The 18,083-nt window shown below is 35.8% G+C and overlaps 1 protein-coding gene and 1 long non-coding RNA gene across 21 annotated transcripts in view; both read right to left on the reverse strand.

Annotated features, from left to right (window-relative positions):
• Window positions 1-18,083, reverse strand: part of ZC3H13 (zinc finger CCCH-type containing 13) — a 106,864-nt gene that overhangs the window by 53,286 nt on the left and 35,495 nt on the right. For all 20 annotated transcript variants that reach the window (XM_081547327.1, XM_081547324.1, XM_081547329.1 and 17 more), the window contains exons 6-8: window positions 17,130-17,269; window positions 15,963-16,123; window positions 10,119-10,316 (exon numbers count right to left, since the gene is read on the reverse strand). In XM_081547327.1, the coding sequence (XP_081403453.1) occupies window positions 10,119-10,316; window positions 15,963-16,123; window positions 17,130-17,269 (499 nt within the window). The remainder of the gene's footprint in view (window positions 1-10,118; window positions 10,317-15,962; window positions 16,124-17,129; window positions 17,270-18,083) is intronic.
• On the reverse strand, window positions 2,839-4,981 carry LOC145528684 (uncharacterized). The gene is made up of 2 exons (XR_014070549.1): window positions 4,801-4,981; window positions 2,839-4,656 (listed from the first exon to the last, which is right to left on the reverse strand). It is a non-coding gene; the product is annotated as an uncharacterized LOC145528684 (long non-coding RNA).

Genomic DNA, 18,083 nt, shown 5'->3' on the forward strand with positions numbered 1-18,083 from the left:
TCAACATTTTTGTAGAGTATGTGCTTAGTCACTCACTTGCATCCAACTCTTTGCAACCCCACGGACTATAGCCTGCCAGTCTCCTCTATCCAAGTACTAATAACTGTGGTTCAATTTCACTTTTGTATTTATGTAGAAATGAATTATTTCAAAAACTTCAATTAAAGAATAAAGAAGAATGTTAAGACTTATTATCAGCACATCCTTCAATCATATTCAAGTCCAGAATTATGTGCCGTTTAAATAAAGTGATTTTTCAGAATCTGGTTCAAGAGACTTACATGACTAGAGTAAACGAAAAATTGTACCCATCAGTGTGATCAAAAGTCAGAAGAGACCAATATCCAGCATCCCTGGCACATGAAGAGACTGTTTCCAAGCTCTTGGACTGCAAGGAGATCCAACCAGTCCATCCTAAAGGAGATCAGTCCTGAGTGTTCATTGGAAGGACTGATGTTGAAGCTGAAACTCCAATACTTTGGCCACCTAATGCAAAGAGCTGACTCATTTGAAAAGACCCTGATGCTGGGAAAGATTGAAGGCAGGAGGAGAAGGAGACAACAGAAGATGAGATGGCTGGATGGCATCACCGACTCAATGGACACGAGTTTGGGTAGGCTCCTGGAGTTGGTCATGGACAGGGAGGCCTGGAGTGCTGCAGTCCATGGGGTTGCAAAATGTCGGACACGACTGAGTGAATAAACTGAACTGAACTGAAGAGAAAAAGAGCTGGTAGTTAAAATGTAATAAAGCCCAGAAACAATGCACACCAGCATAACACAAATTTAAGACAACAGGCTCCTATCTTCTACTTGGTGCATCAAGTTAAAGTTATCACTTTCTCCTGAAATAGGATGCGGTGGTGAAGAGATAGAGGATCAGCCCCTGCCAAGAAACAGCAAGCAATCCAGTCTTGGGGAAGAGAGAGGTAAAGAACAGTTTTCAAGTTCCTAGTCCAACTTATCAAACCCACAATGTTTTCAGCTCAGGCCAACAAACTGTATGTCAAATTAGGGAGATTCTTGAAATCCCTGCCACTGTCTTGGAAGTTCTATCCAATGACAGGTCATTTAACTGTCAGTTAAAAAAAAAATTACCACCGGACACTACCGAACCACAGCCAGCAATAGATTTCGATAGTGTGGATGGTTATCTGTTATTTCATTAATCTCACTACATACAACACAGTCTCACATTTACTGGATTAAATTTTCGGCCTCTATATGCTATTTTACGCATTTCTGATTGGACCAATTATTAAATAGGGCTAAACTTTGCAACTACTTACTGCTACTGAAAACCACCCTGAAAAACAATTTTCTTCTTTAGTCTCTAAACATGATAGACAAAGGGTTGAGAGCACAATTTTTAGGAACATAAATACCACTCTAGATTTTGGCTGCAAAATACAAGTTTCTCTTTGGTTCAACAAATTTTCTCAACATCACGCCTATAAAAGAGAGCCTAAGCCTTGATCAACTAAACTAAATATAAAAGTTTTTGCCCTCCCAATGCAGTTATTTTGATATTTATAAAATAATTTCATTTTAACACAAGGCTACCATGAATAGGGGCTTCTCAGTGGTGCAGTTGTAAACAATTTGCCTGCCAATGCAGGAGACACAGAAGACACAGGTCCAAACTCTGGGTCGGGAAGATTCCCTCAAGAAGGAAATGGCAACTCACTCCAATATTCTTGGCTAAAAAATCCCATGCACACAAGAGCCTGGCAGGCTACAGTCCATGGAATCGCAAGAGTCAGCTACAACTTAGTGACTAAACAACAATTATGAATGTAGCATGTAATTATGTTCAGCTATATTTATTCAAGTGTCTTAATTGTATATCCCTAGCCTAAATTATTATTCATCTAAAAATACTTTTTAGGTCTACAGACAAGGCTCAATTAAATGCAGAAAAAAAGACAATACCTCAGACAACCAATTCCCAACCTGAATACAAAGGTTCCATATTACTATTAAAAGATTTGCATATCCTTCATGATATTATTTGTGCTAAAGTCTACTAATTGGGAAGATATTATAAAAGATATTACAAATTCACCAATGATTTTAAAGTTTGAATCTTAAAATTATATTACACTCCTTTTTTCCTTCTAGATGTGATACTGGCTTTTTTTTTTGAGTATGGTTGATTTACAATATTGCGTGTGTTTCTGGTATACAGTAAAGTGATTCAGTTATATTTCTAGTGACTGCATGTGCGTGTGTACAGTGACTGTATATTTTTAAGTATCTTTCTCTTTTGGAGATATATACGAAAATATATGCAAATGAAATAAAGTAAGATGTCTGGATCATCGAAAAAGCAAGACAGTTCCAGAAAAACATCTGCTTCTGCTTTATGGACTATGCCAAAGCCTTTGACTGTGTGGACCACAACAAACTGTGGAAAATTCTTCAAGATATGGGAATACCAGACCACCTTACCTGTCTCTTGAGAAATCTGTATGCAGGTCAGGAAGCAACAGTTAGAACTGGACATGGAACAACAGACTGCTTCCAAATCGGGAAAGGAGTACGTCAAGGCTGTATATTGTCACCCTACTTATTTAACTTATATGCAGAGTACATCATGAGAAACGCTGGGCTGGATGAAGCACAAGCTAGAATCAAGATTGCTGGGAGAAACATCAATAACCTCAGATGTGTAGATGACAACACCTTTATGGCAGAAAGTGAAGAAGAACTAAAGAGCCTCTTGATGAAAGTGAAAGAGGAGAATGAAAAAGTTGGCTTAAAACTCAATATTCTGAAAACTAAGATCATGGCACCTGGTCCCATCATTCCACGGCAAATAGCTGGGGAAACAATGGAAACAGTGACAGACTTTATATTCTTGGGCTCCAAAATCACTGCAGATGGTAATTGCAGCCATGAAATCAAAAGACACCTGCTCCTTGGAAGAAAAGTTAGGACCAACCTAGACAGCATATTAAAAAGCAGAGACATTACTTTGCCGACAAAGGTCCATCTAGTCAAAGCTATGGTTTTTCCAGTAGTCATGTACGGATGTGAGAGTTGGACTATAAAGAAAGCTGAATGCCGAAGAATTGATGCTTTTGAACTGTGGTTTTGGAGAAGACTCTTGAGTCCCTTGGAGTTCAAGGAGATCCAACCAGTCCATCCTAAAGGAAATCAGTCCTGAATATTCATTGAAGGACTGATGCTGAAGCTGAAACTCAAAACTTTGGCCACCTGATGACTATCAAATTGATGACTATCAATTTAGTGGTAAGCTGTTTATTCTACTAAGGTGATGTCAGTCAACACGTTCTGAATGATCACATCTGTCTTTAAAATACCTGGGTAAGACTCATGCAGGCATTTATATTCCTATCAAGACATATTCAGGTAATTACAATGAAGTAATTTTAAAAAAATACAACTTATTATGCTCTTAATATTATCTTATTAAACCATAAAATTTCTGCAACCTAGTATTCTGATTAAAGCATATCAGCCATCATAAAACTATATTTAACCAGCAGAATGAACTATATGCAATAGTTAGCTAACTTCTCTGGTTAACTACTATCCAAAAAGTTTTTGCATTTGCTTAATCCCTTGTTCTTAAACTACACTAATATACTGCCTCGCATTTGAGATTCAGCAAAGTGTATAGAATATTTTCATTGATAAAGATATTATAAGTCCACTGAAAATATCTAGTTAAGGATTATCTAGATACAGTAGGTTAGAAATAATGATACAAAATATTCCCTTCACAATTGATTTCCTGGTTAAATATCTCACTCAAACTTAATTTTCCTGTGAGCTACATCTCTTCTAAAACAAATTACAGAATAAAAATGACTTAAGTTAGATTCCAGGTAATCAAGACTTTACTATTTTCTGTATTGAACAGGTCATAGAAAATTTATTTTAAAAAATATTATGGGAATTTGCTATATTCTGTAAAAGCAAAGTAATAAATTCATAAGGCTTTTTTCCCCCCTCTGATAAACAAAGTGGTATTCAGTTTTTGATCAATGTTGCATAAAGAAATCTTTGCTGAATAAAGTCTACCAGTCAAATTGGCTGACACTGATACTGAACAGTGGCCTGGACATTATCTGCTTCAAAAACAACTACATGACAGAATTTAGTGTTATTCAAATTAACAAAATATTCTGGGAACAGAGTATATTCTTAACAAGACTGACATGGACAATAAAGATTTAGGAGGAAAGTACTCAAATTCTCAATGCCAGATTAGTGGCAAAGGCCTAAAGAATGATTAATAATTCTAAACAACTTTTGGAAGGCTATGGACACACTCCCCCTCACCATAACACACACAGGCAAATTCTAACTCACAAATCAGACCCTAAAATCCAGGTCAGTTGCCCTTGATATAGAAAGTTGAAGAACTAACTGAGACCCAGAAGACAGGGAGAAAGACTTAAAAGTCATAGAATCATGTGGCTTTGTGGCATCATTTGTCTCACATGTATGCACATGCATTTGGACCACTCTTTGAGAAATGTAAGCGATCCCCTAAATCCAATCGGCCTAGTAAGTCTTCTTTGCTGCTGCTGCTGCTAAGTCGCTTCAGTCGTGTCCGACTCTGTGCGACCCCATAGACACCAGCCCACCAGGCTCCGCCATCCCTGGGATTCTCCAGGCAAGAACACTGGAGTGGGTTGCCATTTCCTTCTCCAATGCGTGAAAGTGAAAAGTGAAAGTGAAGTCGCTCAGTCCTGTCCGACTCTTTGCGACCCCATGAACTGCAGCCTACTAGGCTCCTCCGTCCGTGGGATTTTCCAGGCAAGAGTACTGGAGTGGGTTGCCATTGCCTTCTCCGAAGTCTTCTTTACTTGAAAGGAAAAACAAAAAACCCTGTATGTGTTATTTTACACACACGATTACTACATTACTTCCACCTGTAGTAACAAAGCTTTGGCCAACATTTTAGTTCACTGCTGCATCACTATCTTTTAAAACAGTGCCCCCCATACACTAGGAAGTCAGTAACAATTGAATGAATAAATGTATCAGCATACTTTCACTTAAGCCCAGCACATTTGATAACCAAAAAACTCCCAGTAAGCCCATTATAACAACTAAATTAATTTTAAAGTACAATTTTCTCCAAAAGAAATTTAGATACTAACTTTCAACCATATATCCCAGAATCTGAAAGCAACGACAAAGATTCTTAAATACACGGTTTGGCTTTAGAATTAATAAATTCCTCATGAAACTGAAAGAGGAGAGTGAAAAAGTTGGCTTAAAACTCAATATTCAGAAAATTAAGATTGTGGCATCCGGTTCCATCACTTCATGGCAAATAGATGGGGAAAAAATGGAAACAGTGACAATATTTTGGGGGGCTCCAAAATCACTGCAGATGGTGGTGACTGCAACCATGAAATTAAAAGATGCTTGCTCCTTGGATGAAAAGCTATGACCAACCTAGACAGCATATTAAAAGCAGAGACATTACTTTGGTGACAAATGTCTATCTAGTCAAAGTTACGGTTTCTCTAGTAGTCATGTCTGGATATGAGAGTTGGACTATAAAGAAAGCTGAGAGCCAAAGAATTGATGCTTTTGAACTGTGGTGTTGGAGAAGGCTCTTGAGAGTCCCTTGGACTTCAAGGATATCCAACCAGAGCATCCTAAAGGAAGTCAGTCCTGAATATTCATTGGAAGGACTGATGCTGAAGCTGAAACTCCAATACTTTGGCCACCTGATGTGAAGAACTGACATACTGGAAAAGACCCTGATGCTGGGAAAGACTGAAGGCAGGAGGAGAAGGGGACGACAGAGGATGAGATGGTTAGATGGCATCACCAACTAGATGGACATGAGTTTGAGCAAGCTCCGGGAGTTGGTGATGGACAGGGAAGCTTGGTGTGCTGCAGTCCATGGGGTCACAAAGATTCAGACACAACTGAGCTGAACTGAATGGAGATAAGTTAACAAACCTGCCTTAAAAAAAACAAAAACCTGCAAATCAAATCAGTTTCTCCTAATTCAAAGTGGCCCCTTTCAACCTTATCAAACGCCAAAGTCAAACTGGACCCCTTTAGGGGCTTCAGGCTTTAGGACTCCAGTGCCAACTGGGTACCAATGCAGTCCTTCAGTAATCTGCTGCTTAGTTTCCTTACACAGAAGAAAGAAACCAGGTTCAGCGTTTTCCGTACAGAGAGCAACAGGTGAGTCCTAGACATACCTTATTACTTCTGATAAGAGATGGTCAGGGAGAAAAAAATGGAAAACAGAGAATCAACCTTTGATTCTTCAATTCCTCATAATCTAAAATGTCTTAACCATTTCAACGGTAAACTACCCCAGGGACATAAGAATCACCTCTCACAGATTTCTGGGTCAAAGTAACAAAATAAGAGCACTAAGAACCATTAGAGAAGAATAAAGACTTCAGCAAGAACATTTAACATGATTTATACCCGATTCACATGTCATTTTCAAAAACAAACCTATCAGACTGAGTAAGATAAACAGTATAATTTTAGGAAAATATGTTCAAGAATTATGGATGTTACAGTTAACCAATTTTTATTGCTCCACTAAGACATAATGTTGCTAGATCCTAGCAATAGCTGACAGAATCATTCTGGTTCTTTGAAGTCACCAGAGTGGGGACAGAAAGGAAAAAAAAAAGATTTCACCTAAGTGAGTTAGACAAGATGACCTCTCACAAACACTCACACAAAAAAAGTGTGTGTGGAGGTGTTAAGCTTATCACCAGAATCTTTTTTGGGGAAAAGGATGGGTTTTATTGAACTTATATATTATAAAGTTGTATTAACTGCTTACTGAGTGGATAATTTATCCTGAATGATCTCAATATAACACAGGCCGTTTGTGAAAAATCCACAGCAAACATCCCTCTCAATGGTGAAAGACTGAAAACTTTTCTCTAAGGTACAAGGCAAAGATGCCCACTTTCACCACTTTTATGTAACTCAGTACTCGAAGTTCTAGTTAGGACAATTAGCTAAGAAAAATTTTTAAAAGGCATCCAAGTTGGAAAGAAAAAAATAAAATCTCTACCTGCCAATGGCATGATCTTGTATTTAGAAAACACTACAAATTTCACATTGCTAGAATAAACAAGTTCATCAAAGTTGCAGGATGCAAAATCAACACATAAGATCACTTGTGTTTCTATACAATAACAATGAACAACTTGAAAAGGAAATTTAAAAAATAATTCCATCTACAATAGAATAAAAAAGAACAAAACATAAAAAACACTTAACATAAAAAAATACTTAGGAATAAGCCTAACCAAAGAGGTCAAAGACTTGTATACTGAAAACTACAAAACTACATTAGACACAAATAACCAGAACGACAGTCCATGCTCACAGACTGGAAGATTTAAAATGGTTAAGAGGTCCATACTGTCCAAAGTGATTTACAAATTCAATACAATCCCTGTCAAAATCCTAAAGGTAGTTTTTGCAGAGGATTAAAAAACCACCCCAAAATTTATATGCAATTTCAAGGGATTCCAAATAGACAAAATCATTTCAAAAATAACAAAGTCAGAGGATTCATGCTCCTGATTTCAAAATGTATTATCAGTTCAGTTCAGTCACTCAGTCATGTCTGGCTCTTTGAGACCCCATGAAATGCAGCATGTCAGGCTTCCCTGTCCATCACCAACTCCCAGAGCCTACTCAAACTTTTGAGTAGGTGATGCCATCCAACCATCTCATCCTCTGTCATCCCCTTCTCCTCCCACCTTCAATCTTTCCAAGCATCAGGGTCTTCTCCAAAGAGTTGCTTCTTTGCATTAGGTGGCCAAAGTATTGGAGTTTCAGCTTCAACATCAGTCCTTCCAGTGAACATTCAAGACTGATTTCCTTTAGGATTGACTGATTGGATCTCCTTGCCATCCAAGGGACTCTCAAGAGTCTTCTCCAACACCACAATTCAAAAGCATCAATTGTTCAGCATTCAGCTTTCTTTATAGTCCAACTCCCACATCCATACATGACTACTGGAAAAACCATAGCTTTGACTAGATGGACCTTTGTTGGCAAAGTAATGTCTCTGCTTTTTAATATGCTGTCTAGGTTGGTCATAGCTTTTCTTCCAAGGAGCAAGTGTCTTTTAATTTCATGGCTGCAGTCACCATCTGCAGTGATTTTGGAGCCCAAGAAAATAAAGTCTGTCACTGTTCCCATTGTTTCCCCATCTAACTTCCATGAAGTGATGGGACTGGATGTCATGATCTTCGTTTTCTGAATGTCGAGTTTTAAGGCAACTTTTTCACTCTCCTCTTTCACTTTCATCTACAGTAATCACAGTGTGGTACTAGCATAAAGACAGACAAGCAGACCAATGGAGTAAAACAGAGAGCCCAGAAATGCTTCCTTCCATATATACGGTCAAATGATCTTCAAGGCGCCAAAAACACTCAACGGGGAAAGGAAAAGTTCCTTCAAAAAACAGTGCTGGGAAGTGTGGTTTTCTACACACGAAAAATGAGTTAGAACCTTATCTTACACCATATACAAAAAATTAACTTAAAAGGTATTAAAGATTTAGATGTAAGGTCTAAAACTATAAAACTCCTACAGGAAAACATAGAGGAAAGTCTTCATGACACTGGAGTTGGCCATGATTTCTTAGTTGTGATACCAAAAGCACAGGCAACAAAACCAAAATCAACAAATAGGACACATCATACTTTAATAACTTGTGCGCATCAAAAAACACCATCAAGAGAATGAATAAGCCACCTATAAAAAGGAAGAAAATACCTGTAAATCATGTACTTGATAAGGAGTTAACATTCAGAATAAATAATGGATTTCTATAATTCAACAAGAAGCATCAAATTAACTCAATTAAAAAATGCGTAAAGGACTTTAAATAGACATCACTCCAAAGATGACATACAAGTGGCCAGAAAGCAATGAAAAGATGCTCCATATCACCAATCACTAGCAAAATGCAAATCAAAGTCACAGTATCATCTCACACCAGTCAGGATGACTGCTATCCAAAACACAGAAAACAACAAGTGCTGATGAGGATGTGGGGAAACTCAAACTCTTGTAACACTCTTAATGGGACTATAAAGTGGTGCAGCTGGTATGGAAAACAGTATGAAAGTTTCTCCAAAAATTAAAAATGAACTACCATATGATCTGGCAATCCCATTTCTGAGTCTATGTCCAAAAGAATTCAAAGAAGGGTCTTAAAGAGATGTTTACATACCCATATTCATAACAGCACTATTCACAATAGCCAAGAGGTAGAAGCAGCCTGTATGTTCACTGACAAATGAATGGATAAACAAAATGTGGCATATAGATGATGGAATATTATTCACCCTTAAAAAGGAAAGCAATCTTGTTACGTGTACAGCATGGGTAAACCTTGAAGATCTAATAATAAGTAAAATAAGCCAGTCACAAAGAGACAAAGTGATTCCATTTATATGAGGTATCTAAAGGAATCAAATTCTTAGAAACAGACAGAATAGTGGTTACCAGGGACTGGGGAGTGGGGGATAGGTTGTTTTAGGGGTACAGAGTTTCAGATTTGCAAGATAAAAGTTTTGTAAATCTGTTTCATGACGCTGTGAAAATATATATATATACACACAGGCATATATAAAACAAAACTGAACTGCACATTTGAACATGTATATTATCATATGTGAAACAGAACACCATTCCATGTTCGATGCATGAGACAAGGGCTCAGGGCCGGGGCAATGGGATGACCCAGAGGGATGGGATGGGGAGGGAGGTGGGTGGGGGGTCCAGGAAGGGTAACACATGTAAACCCATGGCTGATTCATGTCAATGTATGGCAAAAACTATTACAATATTGTAAAGTAATTAGCCCCCAACTAAAATAAATAAATTTATTAAAAAAAAATAAATAAAATAAAATAAAAGTAGGTAAAATTAGAAATTTTATGTTTCTTAGATAACAATGATTTGTTACGTTATTAACATTTATTGAAGTAATCATACTTCAATATGGTAATTATTAGGTAGAGTTTAAAAAACACTAAAAAAAATCCAGTATAGTAATGACTAAAAGGTTCTGAATAGTATTATAGATTTTAAGAAAGTAAGATTATTAAAAATCCTACTTACCTTGGCTTGTCTCTTTTTTCTCTTTGTCTTTCAAAATCTCGTCCTCTGTCTTTTCCATCTCTTGGTTTTTCCTCTATCCTGTCTTTTACTTTATATTTTTCTTTGTATTTTTTCCCCAGAGTAATATCTTCCTGTATAGGAGGGGGTGGGCTAGGAGTTCGAGGTCCTTTCTTCTTACTTTGGTTGCTTTTTGAATTCCTAAAGTTAACACAAAGCTGTCAGAAGTCTAAAGACTTTTAGAAGGTGAAATAAGTATGTTTTTTTCATTTTAACAAAGCACAATTAAAGAATGGTTTAGCATTCCTTTCAATAACTTGCCATTTACTACTTTATATACTAGTAATCAATATCCCCCCAACAAAAAAAACCCAGAGAAATGAGCAAAGATTTACTTGCTACCTATTTCATTAACAGTGCTTACTATATAATTTTAAAAGGTAGATTTCTGAGAAAAGATGAAGGAGGAATAGGAAGAGATTTAGGAAAGAAAATGTCATTAAAAAAAAAAGAGCTGAAAATTTTTTAAGCTTATTATAAAAAAGTAGATAGAAGAGTAAAAATCACCTACAATTCCATTACCCAAGGACAGCCAAAAGTAACACGATGGATAAACGTCCACACTTTTTCCATGTCTCTTTTCCTTTTTTCCTCCCTGCCCACCCCCATATGAACAGTCATAATGCAATGTTTTTTAAAAATTGTTTGTACTAAATACAGTACTGGTGTATTTCTATAACAAAAAGTGGATTCTTATAATTATTCTTATGGACTGTACAGAACTCCCTTAATAGATATGCTCTATAACTTCTTTAAACAATTTCACATTGATAAGGTTTTTAGGTGGCTTCCATGTTTTCAGCATTATAAAGAACAATTACATGAAGTATAAATGAAACCGTAAGCATTGTTAGTAAATATTTATTTAAATCTTTGTTTTATATCTTAAACATTCATTTAAACCTTTTCCAACTCTTAGACTACAAAGATGATCCTTTAAATTTTAGAATTTTGTCTTTCATGGTTTTAATCTATCTGGAACTGACTAAGTGCTATAACTCTGAGCCCTTACACATTACAAATTGTCTGTCTTCATACCTTGACAGTGGTTTGACTGAATAGTAGAGCATTTCAGAATGATATCCTTTTCCCTCAGAGCTCTATAAATACTGTTACAGTATCTTGTAGCATTTAGAGTTTTGTATGAAAAGTCCAAAGAGAGTCAAGTACTTTTCCTATGCAGGTTTTTCAGCTTTTCTGCTGGTATGCTTATAAAACATTATTCTTTGGAAATTAAAAACTTCGTCAAGACAAATCTAGGTTTTCTTTTTTAACCTTTTCCAGTACTCAGTGTGCTGTTTCAGTCTGAAACCTTAAGTGTTTTGCTCACTGTTTTTCCTATTCTTATTTCATCAATTCTCCATAGGACCTGGGTCTCTCTAGTTTGCTTTATTGCAGTTATTGCATATCTCCTAGGTCACTCCTCCACTATTTTTCATTATTTCTATCTCTCCTTTTGCTTTCCAGTATCTTAAATGTGTTTTTAAATTCAGTAAGTTTTAATTCTAAATTTGGCAATCTCATTATTCTGCTATTTCCAGTATAAAAATCATTTTCGTTCCAAAATATCCTTGTTCACAGACTGCTTTAATTTTTTCATGATCAACTGCTCCCAACAGACCAATGCAATATCCTCTCAAATCATACTAAAATTTTGAATTAATTTATTGTTTCAATTCATTCCTATTTTCTGCAACATGGAATGTTCAGTCTGGTACTGAGTTTTAAAGGAGTCCTTTCTTTTCAGATATCTGGAAAGTTTTCACTAGCTACTTATTTCACTACCTATTGATATTTATAAATGACGACCTAAGCCAAAATCCTAGAACTTACTACCTGTGACCTAGAGTTCTCTAGCCCAAGATTCCTCAGCTAAATAAAAAAGTAACAGGTAGTATCTTCCTTAAAATTGCTGGTAAGACTAAAAACAGATAAAAAAAAATGCCCACTCAGAGTGGGCATTCAGAAAATTTGCCTTGGTCTTTCTCCGTACTTATTATCACAGATAGGGTAAACCATCTAGCCAAGTCAGAAATTATTAAGATATGACCAAATCTACTTTTCATCTTTGTCTTCTGCCAAGAACCATTATTAGCTACATTATCTCACTGCATATTTGTGAGATGACTGAAACTTTTAATATATTTAACAGATAAGTGATAACGTCTTTTCCATTTAAAAGACACACTGGGGGTGGGGGAGGGAAGCGGAAGAGGGAGGGGACACGTATACTTATAGCTGATTCAAGTTGTTGTATAGCAGAAACCAAAACATTGTAAAGTAATTGTCTTCCAATAAAAAAAAAATGACACACTAATCAATAGTTGGTACAGATAGTATCAAAATTACTAAAAAACCATTTTCAACCATTATCATTTCAAAATGATAGAGGAATTCTTGACAAACTGTATTTTCACATTACTGCCTGTGACAGAAACTAGGTATTTACTAAACATCTGTCCTGACCATACTGTTGAACCATACTCTAGACATTTATAAAGTTAGATGTGACCAAAGGACCAAGTTCTGGCCAAAAGAACATAAGTGGAAGTGATGTATACCACTTCCAGGCCTAATCAATAAAAAAGCCTCTCATACTCTAGGTAATTATAAACTATATAACTAAATAAGTGCAATACTCTTTTTTTCTTTGCATATTTCATTTTTTGGTCCTCAATAATGTAGGAAAGTGAAGCCACAGTCAAAAGGAGCTTAGTTACTCAATATCCATATATAGACGAGTCACCTCTTAATCAGAAATACCATTTCTTACTTGAGTGAGAAATAAACTTCTGGTTGTGTTAAATTCACATTCTGGGAGTAAGCTATCATAACAACCAAGATTATGCCACTACACTCATTAAAGTGCAGAATTTCTTCAAATATCTTCAAAAATATACGTATTCAATAGTTGGAAAACAGTTGTGTTACAGATAAAGTTTGCAAGTGCCTTCCAACAGAATGGACCAAAATTGGTCTTCTGTATTCTGCAGTCAGCAAGATCTTTCAACATTATTTTAAGTCAAATGATCATCCTTCTAGGGGCACAGAGCCCACTTCCTATTTGTGGCACAGAGCTCAATTATCTACTTCCATCACTTTTTAGAGCCTATCTCTCTCTCTCCCCCCAAAACTTAGTTCTTTTGAATAGCTTTTACATACTTCATGCATCCTTGTACAAAAAAATTATTGATATAAAGAAAAATTTTCTTAATAAAAACTGAGAAACAACAGAGATGAACAGAAACAATAAAACATTTATTGATTCTAAGCCACTCTCACATCTTAGCATAAAGCTTAGTATCAGACTATCTCTCACAACAAATGTCACAGAAAACTGCTAACTTTCAGGAAGAAGTGTGAGTCTTAATTTGTCTGTGATTATCTCTGCCCCTTCAATATGATAACCACGTAAAACCAAGGAGTTAGTTTACCTGATTTCCCCCTCGGTTTACTTACTGGCATTGGCTGCAATATTCCACTGAATTTTAACTGAAATTCTACTCATTACTTGTTGTTGAATGTCTTCAAACAGTTTATCATATGATCCACAATGAAACTATAAGTTGATGATCTGACACACTCTAGGCAATGTTAAACTGCATGACTACAGAAGTGCTATATCCAATTCAGTGTTTTCTTTGTATCTTCAATGTACTGTTTTCCAGGTCCTTCTGTTTCTATTATTAAATTAATGATGCATCTTAAACTCAGGATCACATAATACAGAAATATAATAGTTAAATCAATATAATTATTCATGTGTGCATGCTAAGTTGCTTCAGTGATGTCAGACTCTTTGTGACCCCATGGACTGCAGCCTGCTAGGCTCTTCTGTCTTCTGTAGGTTGCCATTTCCTCCTTCAGGGATCTTCCTAACCTGGGGATTGAACCTGCATCTCTTAAGTCTCCTGCATTGGCAGGCAGGTTCTTTACCACTAATGTCACCTGGGCAGCCCCCAATAATTCATGTACAATATTGAAAGGGTAAGTGAATTACCAATAAGGCTGTTAGAGAAGACTACGTGAAAAACAGGATGAAAAAAACAGGATGAAACTAACCCTTCAACTAAATAGGTATCAAAACTTTCTATGAAGAGATTAAATACTGAAGATTTCATAAATAACAAGGATAAGAAAATGTAAAGGAGTATTTCTGCTATGCTGGGTTTTGGAGGGGAAATAAATGGAATTAGGGGAATTTATATAATTGGTTAGTTTAAAGGAAAAAGAGCAGGTGGGTTAAATTGTATCACTCTGTAGTTCGACTTCTTTCATATCCCTTTACTCAATTCCAGGCGCAAAGGAGAAAATTAAGCCTACTTTACAGAGTGCCTTATTATAACTCAAAGCTCTTCGAAGAGTAGGTGCTATGGAAAGATAGAATAGTGAACCATCAAGATACCAGTTTTCAGGGAGCTTAAATTTAATAGAAGTTGTAAAACATGTATGCCACGGCTAAAATAATGGAAATAGCAGTTAGTATTATGCAAAAGGTATAAATAAAATCTGATGGATATACAAAGGGAGCAGAAATTATGTTCACTGAGGAGAAAAGGGAAATCTTAATGGAAAGACAGAATTTGGGCTAGACATTGAAGGACTAAAGATGATGAGTGTAGGAGGAAGACTGGACAAAAATATGGACAAGACTGAGAAGATCAATATATGAATTCCCCTCTAAAAAACCTGAATTTCATTCAACAGAATGGAAAACTACTGAGTTTTTCAATGGCATAAGAAGTTAATAGGAATTATTCTTTTAAGATGTCTCTTACAACATTTGTAAAGTGAACGGTTATGGCAGCTGAATGAATATGTTTACATGTGTGAGGGAATGGACACTAGATGAAGTAAATATAGTTTGTAGGATGATATATTAATAATAAACTAGGCAAGAAGTAAATGAAGTCTAGAATAGGGTTAAAGCCTCCAGAAACTAGAGGGAGAACAAACATAAATTTCATTATGGGGTCATACAGACATCTACCAAATATTGAGAAAAGGTTTTCAGTTTAGCCTTGTTCTTAAATAATAAATTAGTGTATGCCCTTTAATTGAAACAAAATTTAAAATTTAAAGAGTACAGATGACATTATATGGAAAACTATCTCCTGCCTTATTTTCAACCCCTCAATGTAATTTATTTCTATCCTTATTCTTTCAACTGGCTACTACAACAATTCTAAAAAAAAGTATTCATACTGCTTCATACACCAGGAGACAAGAAGAATGTTGTTCACTGTGCATAATTTGTAATAACTAAAACCTGGAAATGACTTAAATGTTCAATAACAAAAAAATAAATATATAAATATTAATATGAAAGAACTATGGCTATATATATCAACATAGGTAAATGTAAAAAACTGCAAAAAAAGCTAAGTAGAACAGTAAGTTGCAGAAGCAAAGCTATATCTACATTAAGACTAAATAAATGAAAATATTATATAGTGTAAGATAATACAATATGGAAGTATAAACACACATGCACAAGTATCATAAACAACAAATTCAAGAGGGAAGGACAGGAAATACACCTGCTTAGTTTTTTGGGGAAAAAAAAGTTCTGAAGCATATATAGGTACAACACAGATCTTTGTTTCATTGTTCTCTATAATTTTCTTTTAAGTGGAAACTTTCCATACATTTTTTTAAAAAAGAAAAAAGCTTATATTAAATGCTCAATGTATTAAAAGTATCCTTTTGTAATCTACTAAGTAATTCTTTTGACTATCATGTCAGAAAAAGCTATTTCATTCTGGCACTATTTATCACCCTACTGACCTCTGCTGGTCCAACAAGGGAGAGGACACTGCAGTTGTCTTCCTGTCTTTCTTGCTGGTTGAAGATGATGACTTAGGGCTTGATTTTCTCTTTGGAGATTTGCTAGACTTTCTTAGAGAAGGTGATGGAGACAATTTTGATCTAACCACTTCTGGTGAAACCTTTCAAAAGAATTCAGTAAGTCAGAAAGTATACCAATCATGGTTGCTACAATCAGACAACAAAGCAACAACAACAACAAACTTCAGATAAAACATTAAGTGTTATGAGAGCCACCACACATTACTATCAGCCTGGCTCCTAAACTTATACTGTTAACCAATATGCTAACTGCCCAACATTAATATCAAAAGTGAAAGTGAAAGTGAAGTTGCTCAGTCGTGTCTGACGCTTTGTGACCCCATGGACTGTAGCCCACCAGGCTCCTCTGTCCACGGGATTCTCCAGGCAAGAATCCTGGAGTGGATTGCCATTTCCTTCTCCAGGGGATCTTCCCGACCCAGGGATTGAACCCAGGTCTCCGGCACTGCAGGTAGACTCTTCACCACCTGAGCCACGAGGGAAGTCATAGGCAGTTTGTAGGCTCTTATTTGGGGCTTATGACTGTTAACAGGGAAGCGGCAGCAGGGTTGCAGGGAGAGCTGACCGGAGCTGGCATGGCTGAGGCAGGATGTCCAAGTTCACCACAGACAGTCTAACACAGAACTCTGCTCAGCACCTGGGGCATCAGGTTCTCCAGCCCCTTCTCTATCTGCCACACAGCTATTAACATTAGTATCAATAAAGCAAACTAAAATTATGAAATTTCAAAATCTCCTCAGAAAAATCACAAATTATATTCAAATGTATTTTATCTCTTTCTACTCTTTAGAAAAGAAACAAGTACTCTATAGAGATAGCATGGGGCTAAAAATCAGCTGTATATAGATTCAAGTTCCATTTCACATTAGTTGGTGCCTCCAGGCAACAGAAACTCAGCTTTGTTTATCTGTTCAATAATAAAAATATGCCCTATTTATCTAATAGAGTAATGTGAAGATTAATTGATTAACATGTATGAAGTATCAATATCATAATATAATTTGAGATGTAGCAAGCAGTTAATGAGTTCTCCAATCAATATCCATGTTGATGTTAATTACTAACATATTTCAATAAATAACATACCTCCTTTTTAATAATAATTTCTTCTCTTTTCTCCATGTTTTCTTGTTCCAGCTTCATTAATTCCCTCTGTATCTTTTGACGCTTCATTTCCAATGACAACTCATGAACATAATCATAATTAATATCTCCATTGTCAGAATCTTTAAAATAAAAATTCCATTACTTTTCAAAAACTATTATAGTTATCTATACCAAAAATTATAGCAATTTTTCAACTATTTTTTATACAAATTAAAATGGTAGATTCTTTAATAAGAGTAACACACTTCTAAAAAATAAAGGAAATATATACTGTTTCTACCTGGAGGAGGGCACGGCAACCCACTCCAGTGTTCTTGCCGAGAGAATCCCCATGGACAGAGGAGCCTGGCTACAGTCCAGGGGGTCACAAAGGGTCAGACACGACCGAGTGACTAAGCACAGCAGCATGCTGTTTCTATAAACCATTAAAATTGACATAGCTAATTTCTTTATGAAAAAACAGTCTTAAGGTTCCTGGTTTTCTGTAAGTCATTTTGGGTTTTTTGGGGGTTGGGTTTTCGGTTAGATGGAATTTTTGAAAGATATAATTAAAATACTTAGCTACAAATTCTAAGTATTAAGGCTACCAAAACCTTTAATATTTCATACTGTATATGATATGATTCATTATCTCCCTGCTTTTCTTAAAGACTCATTAGTATTAAGGTTACATTAAATGTATAATACTGTTTCTATAGTTTTGTTATTTAATTAATATCATTACTAAAAGTAATTTTAATACTAATGTGTACAGGAGCTCATTTCTGAACGATCTATAACATTTTCATTATAAATGGTTTGTAGCAATTCCTTAGATTAGAACTGTCCATCTCTTCAATAGATCTGATACCATGTATCTATTTCTATTTATCCTTTCAAAGCAAAGAATATGAAGGTTCAAGAGGGGAAAACAAGAAAGAGTGATGTGCAGAC

The sequence above is a fragment of the Giraffa tippelskirchi genome, chromosome 12 (genome assembly GCF_054371585.1).
Source record: "Giraffa tippelskirchi isolate mGirTip1 chromosome 12, T2T-mGirTip1v1.2.pri, whole genome shotgun sequence".
In the NCBI taxonomy this organism is placed as follows: domain Eukaryota; kingdom Metazoa; phylum Chordata; class Mammalia; order Artiodactyla; family Giraffidae; genus Giraffa; species Giraffa tippelskirchi.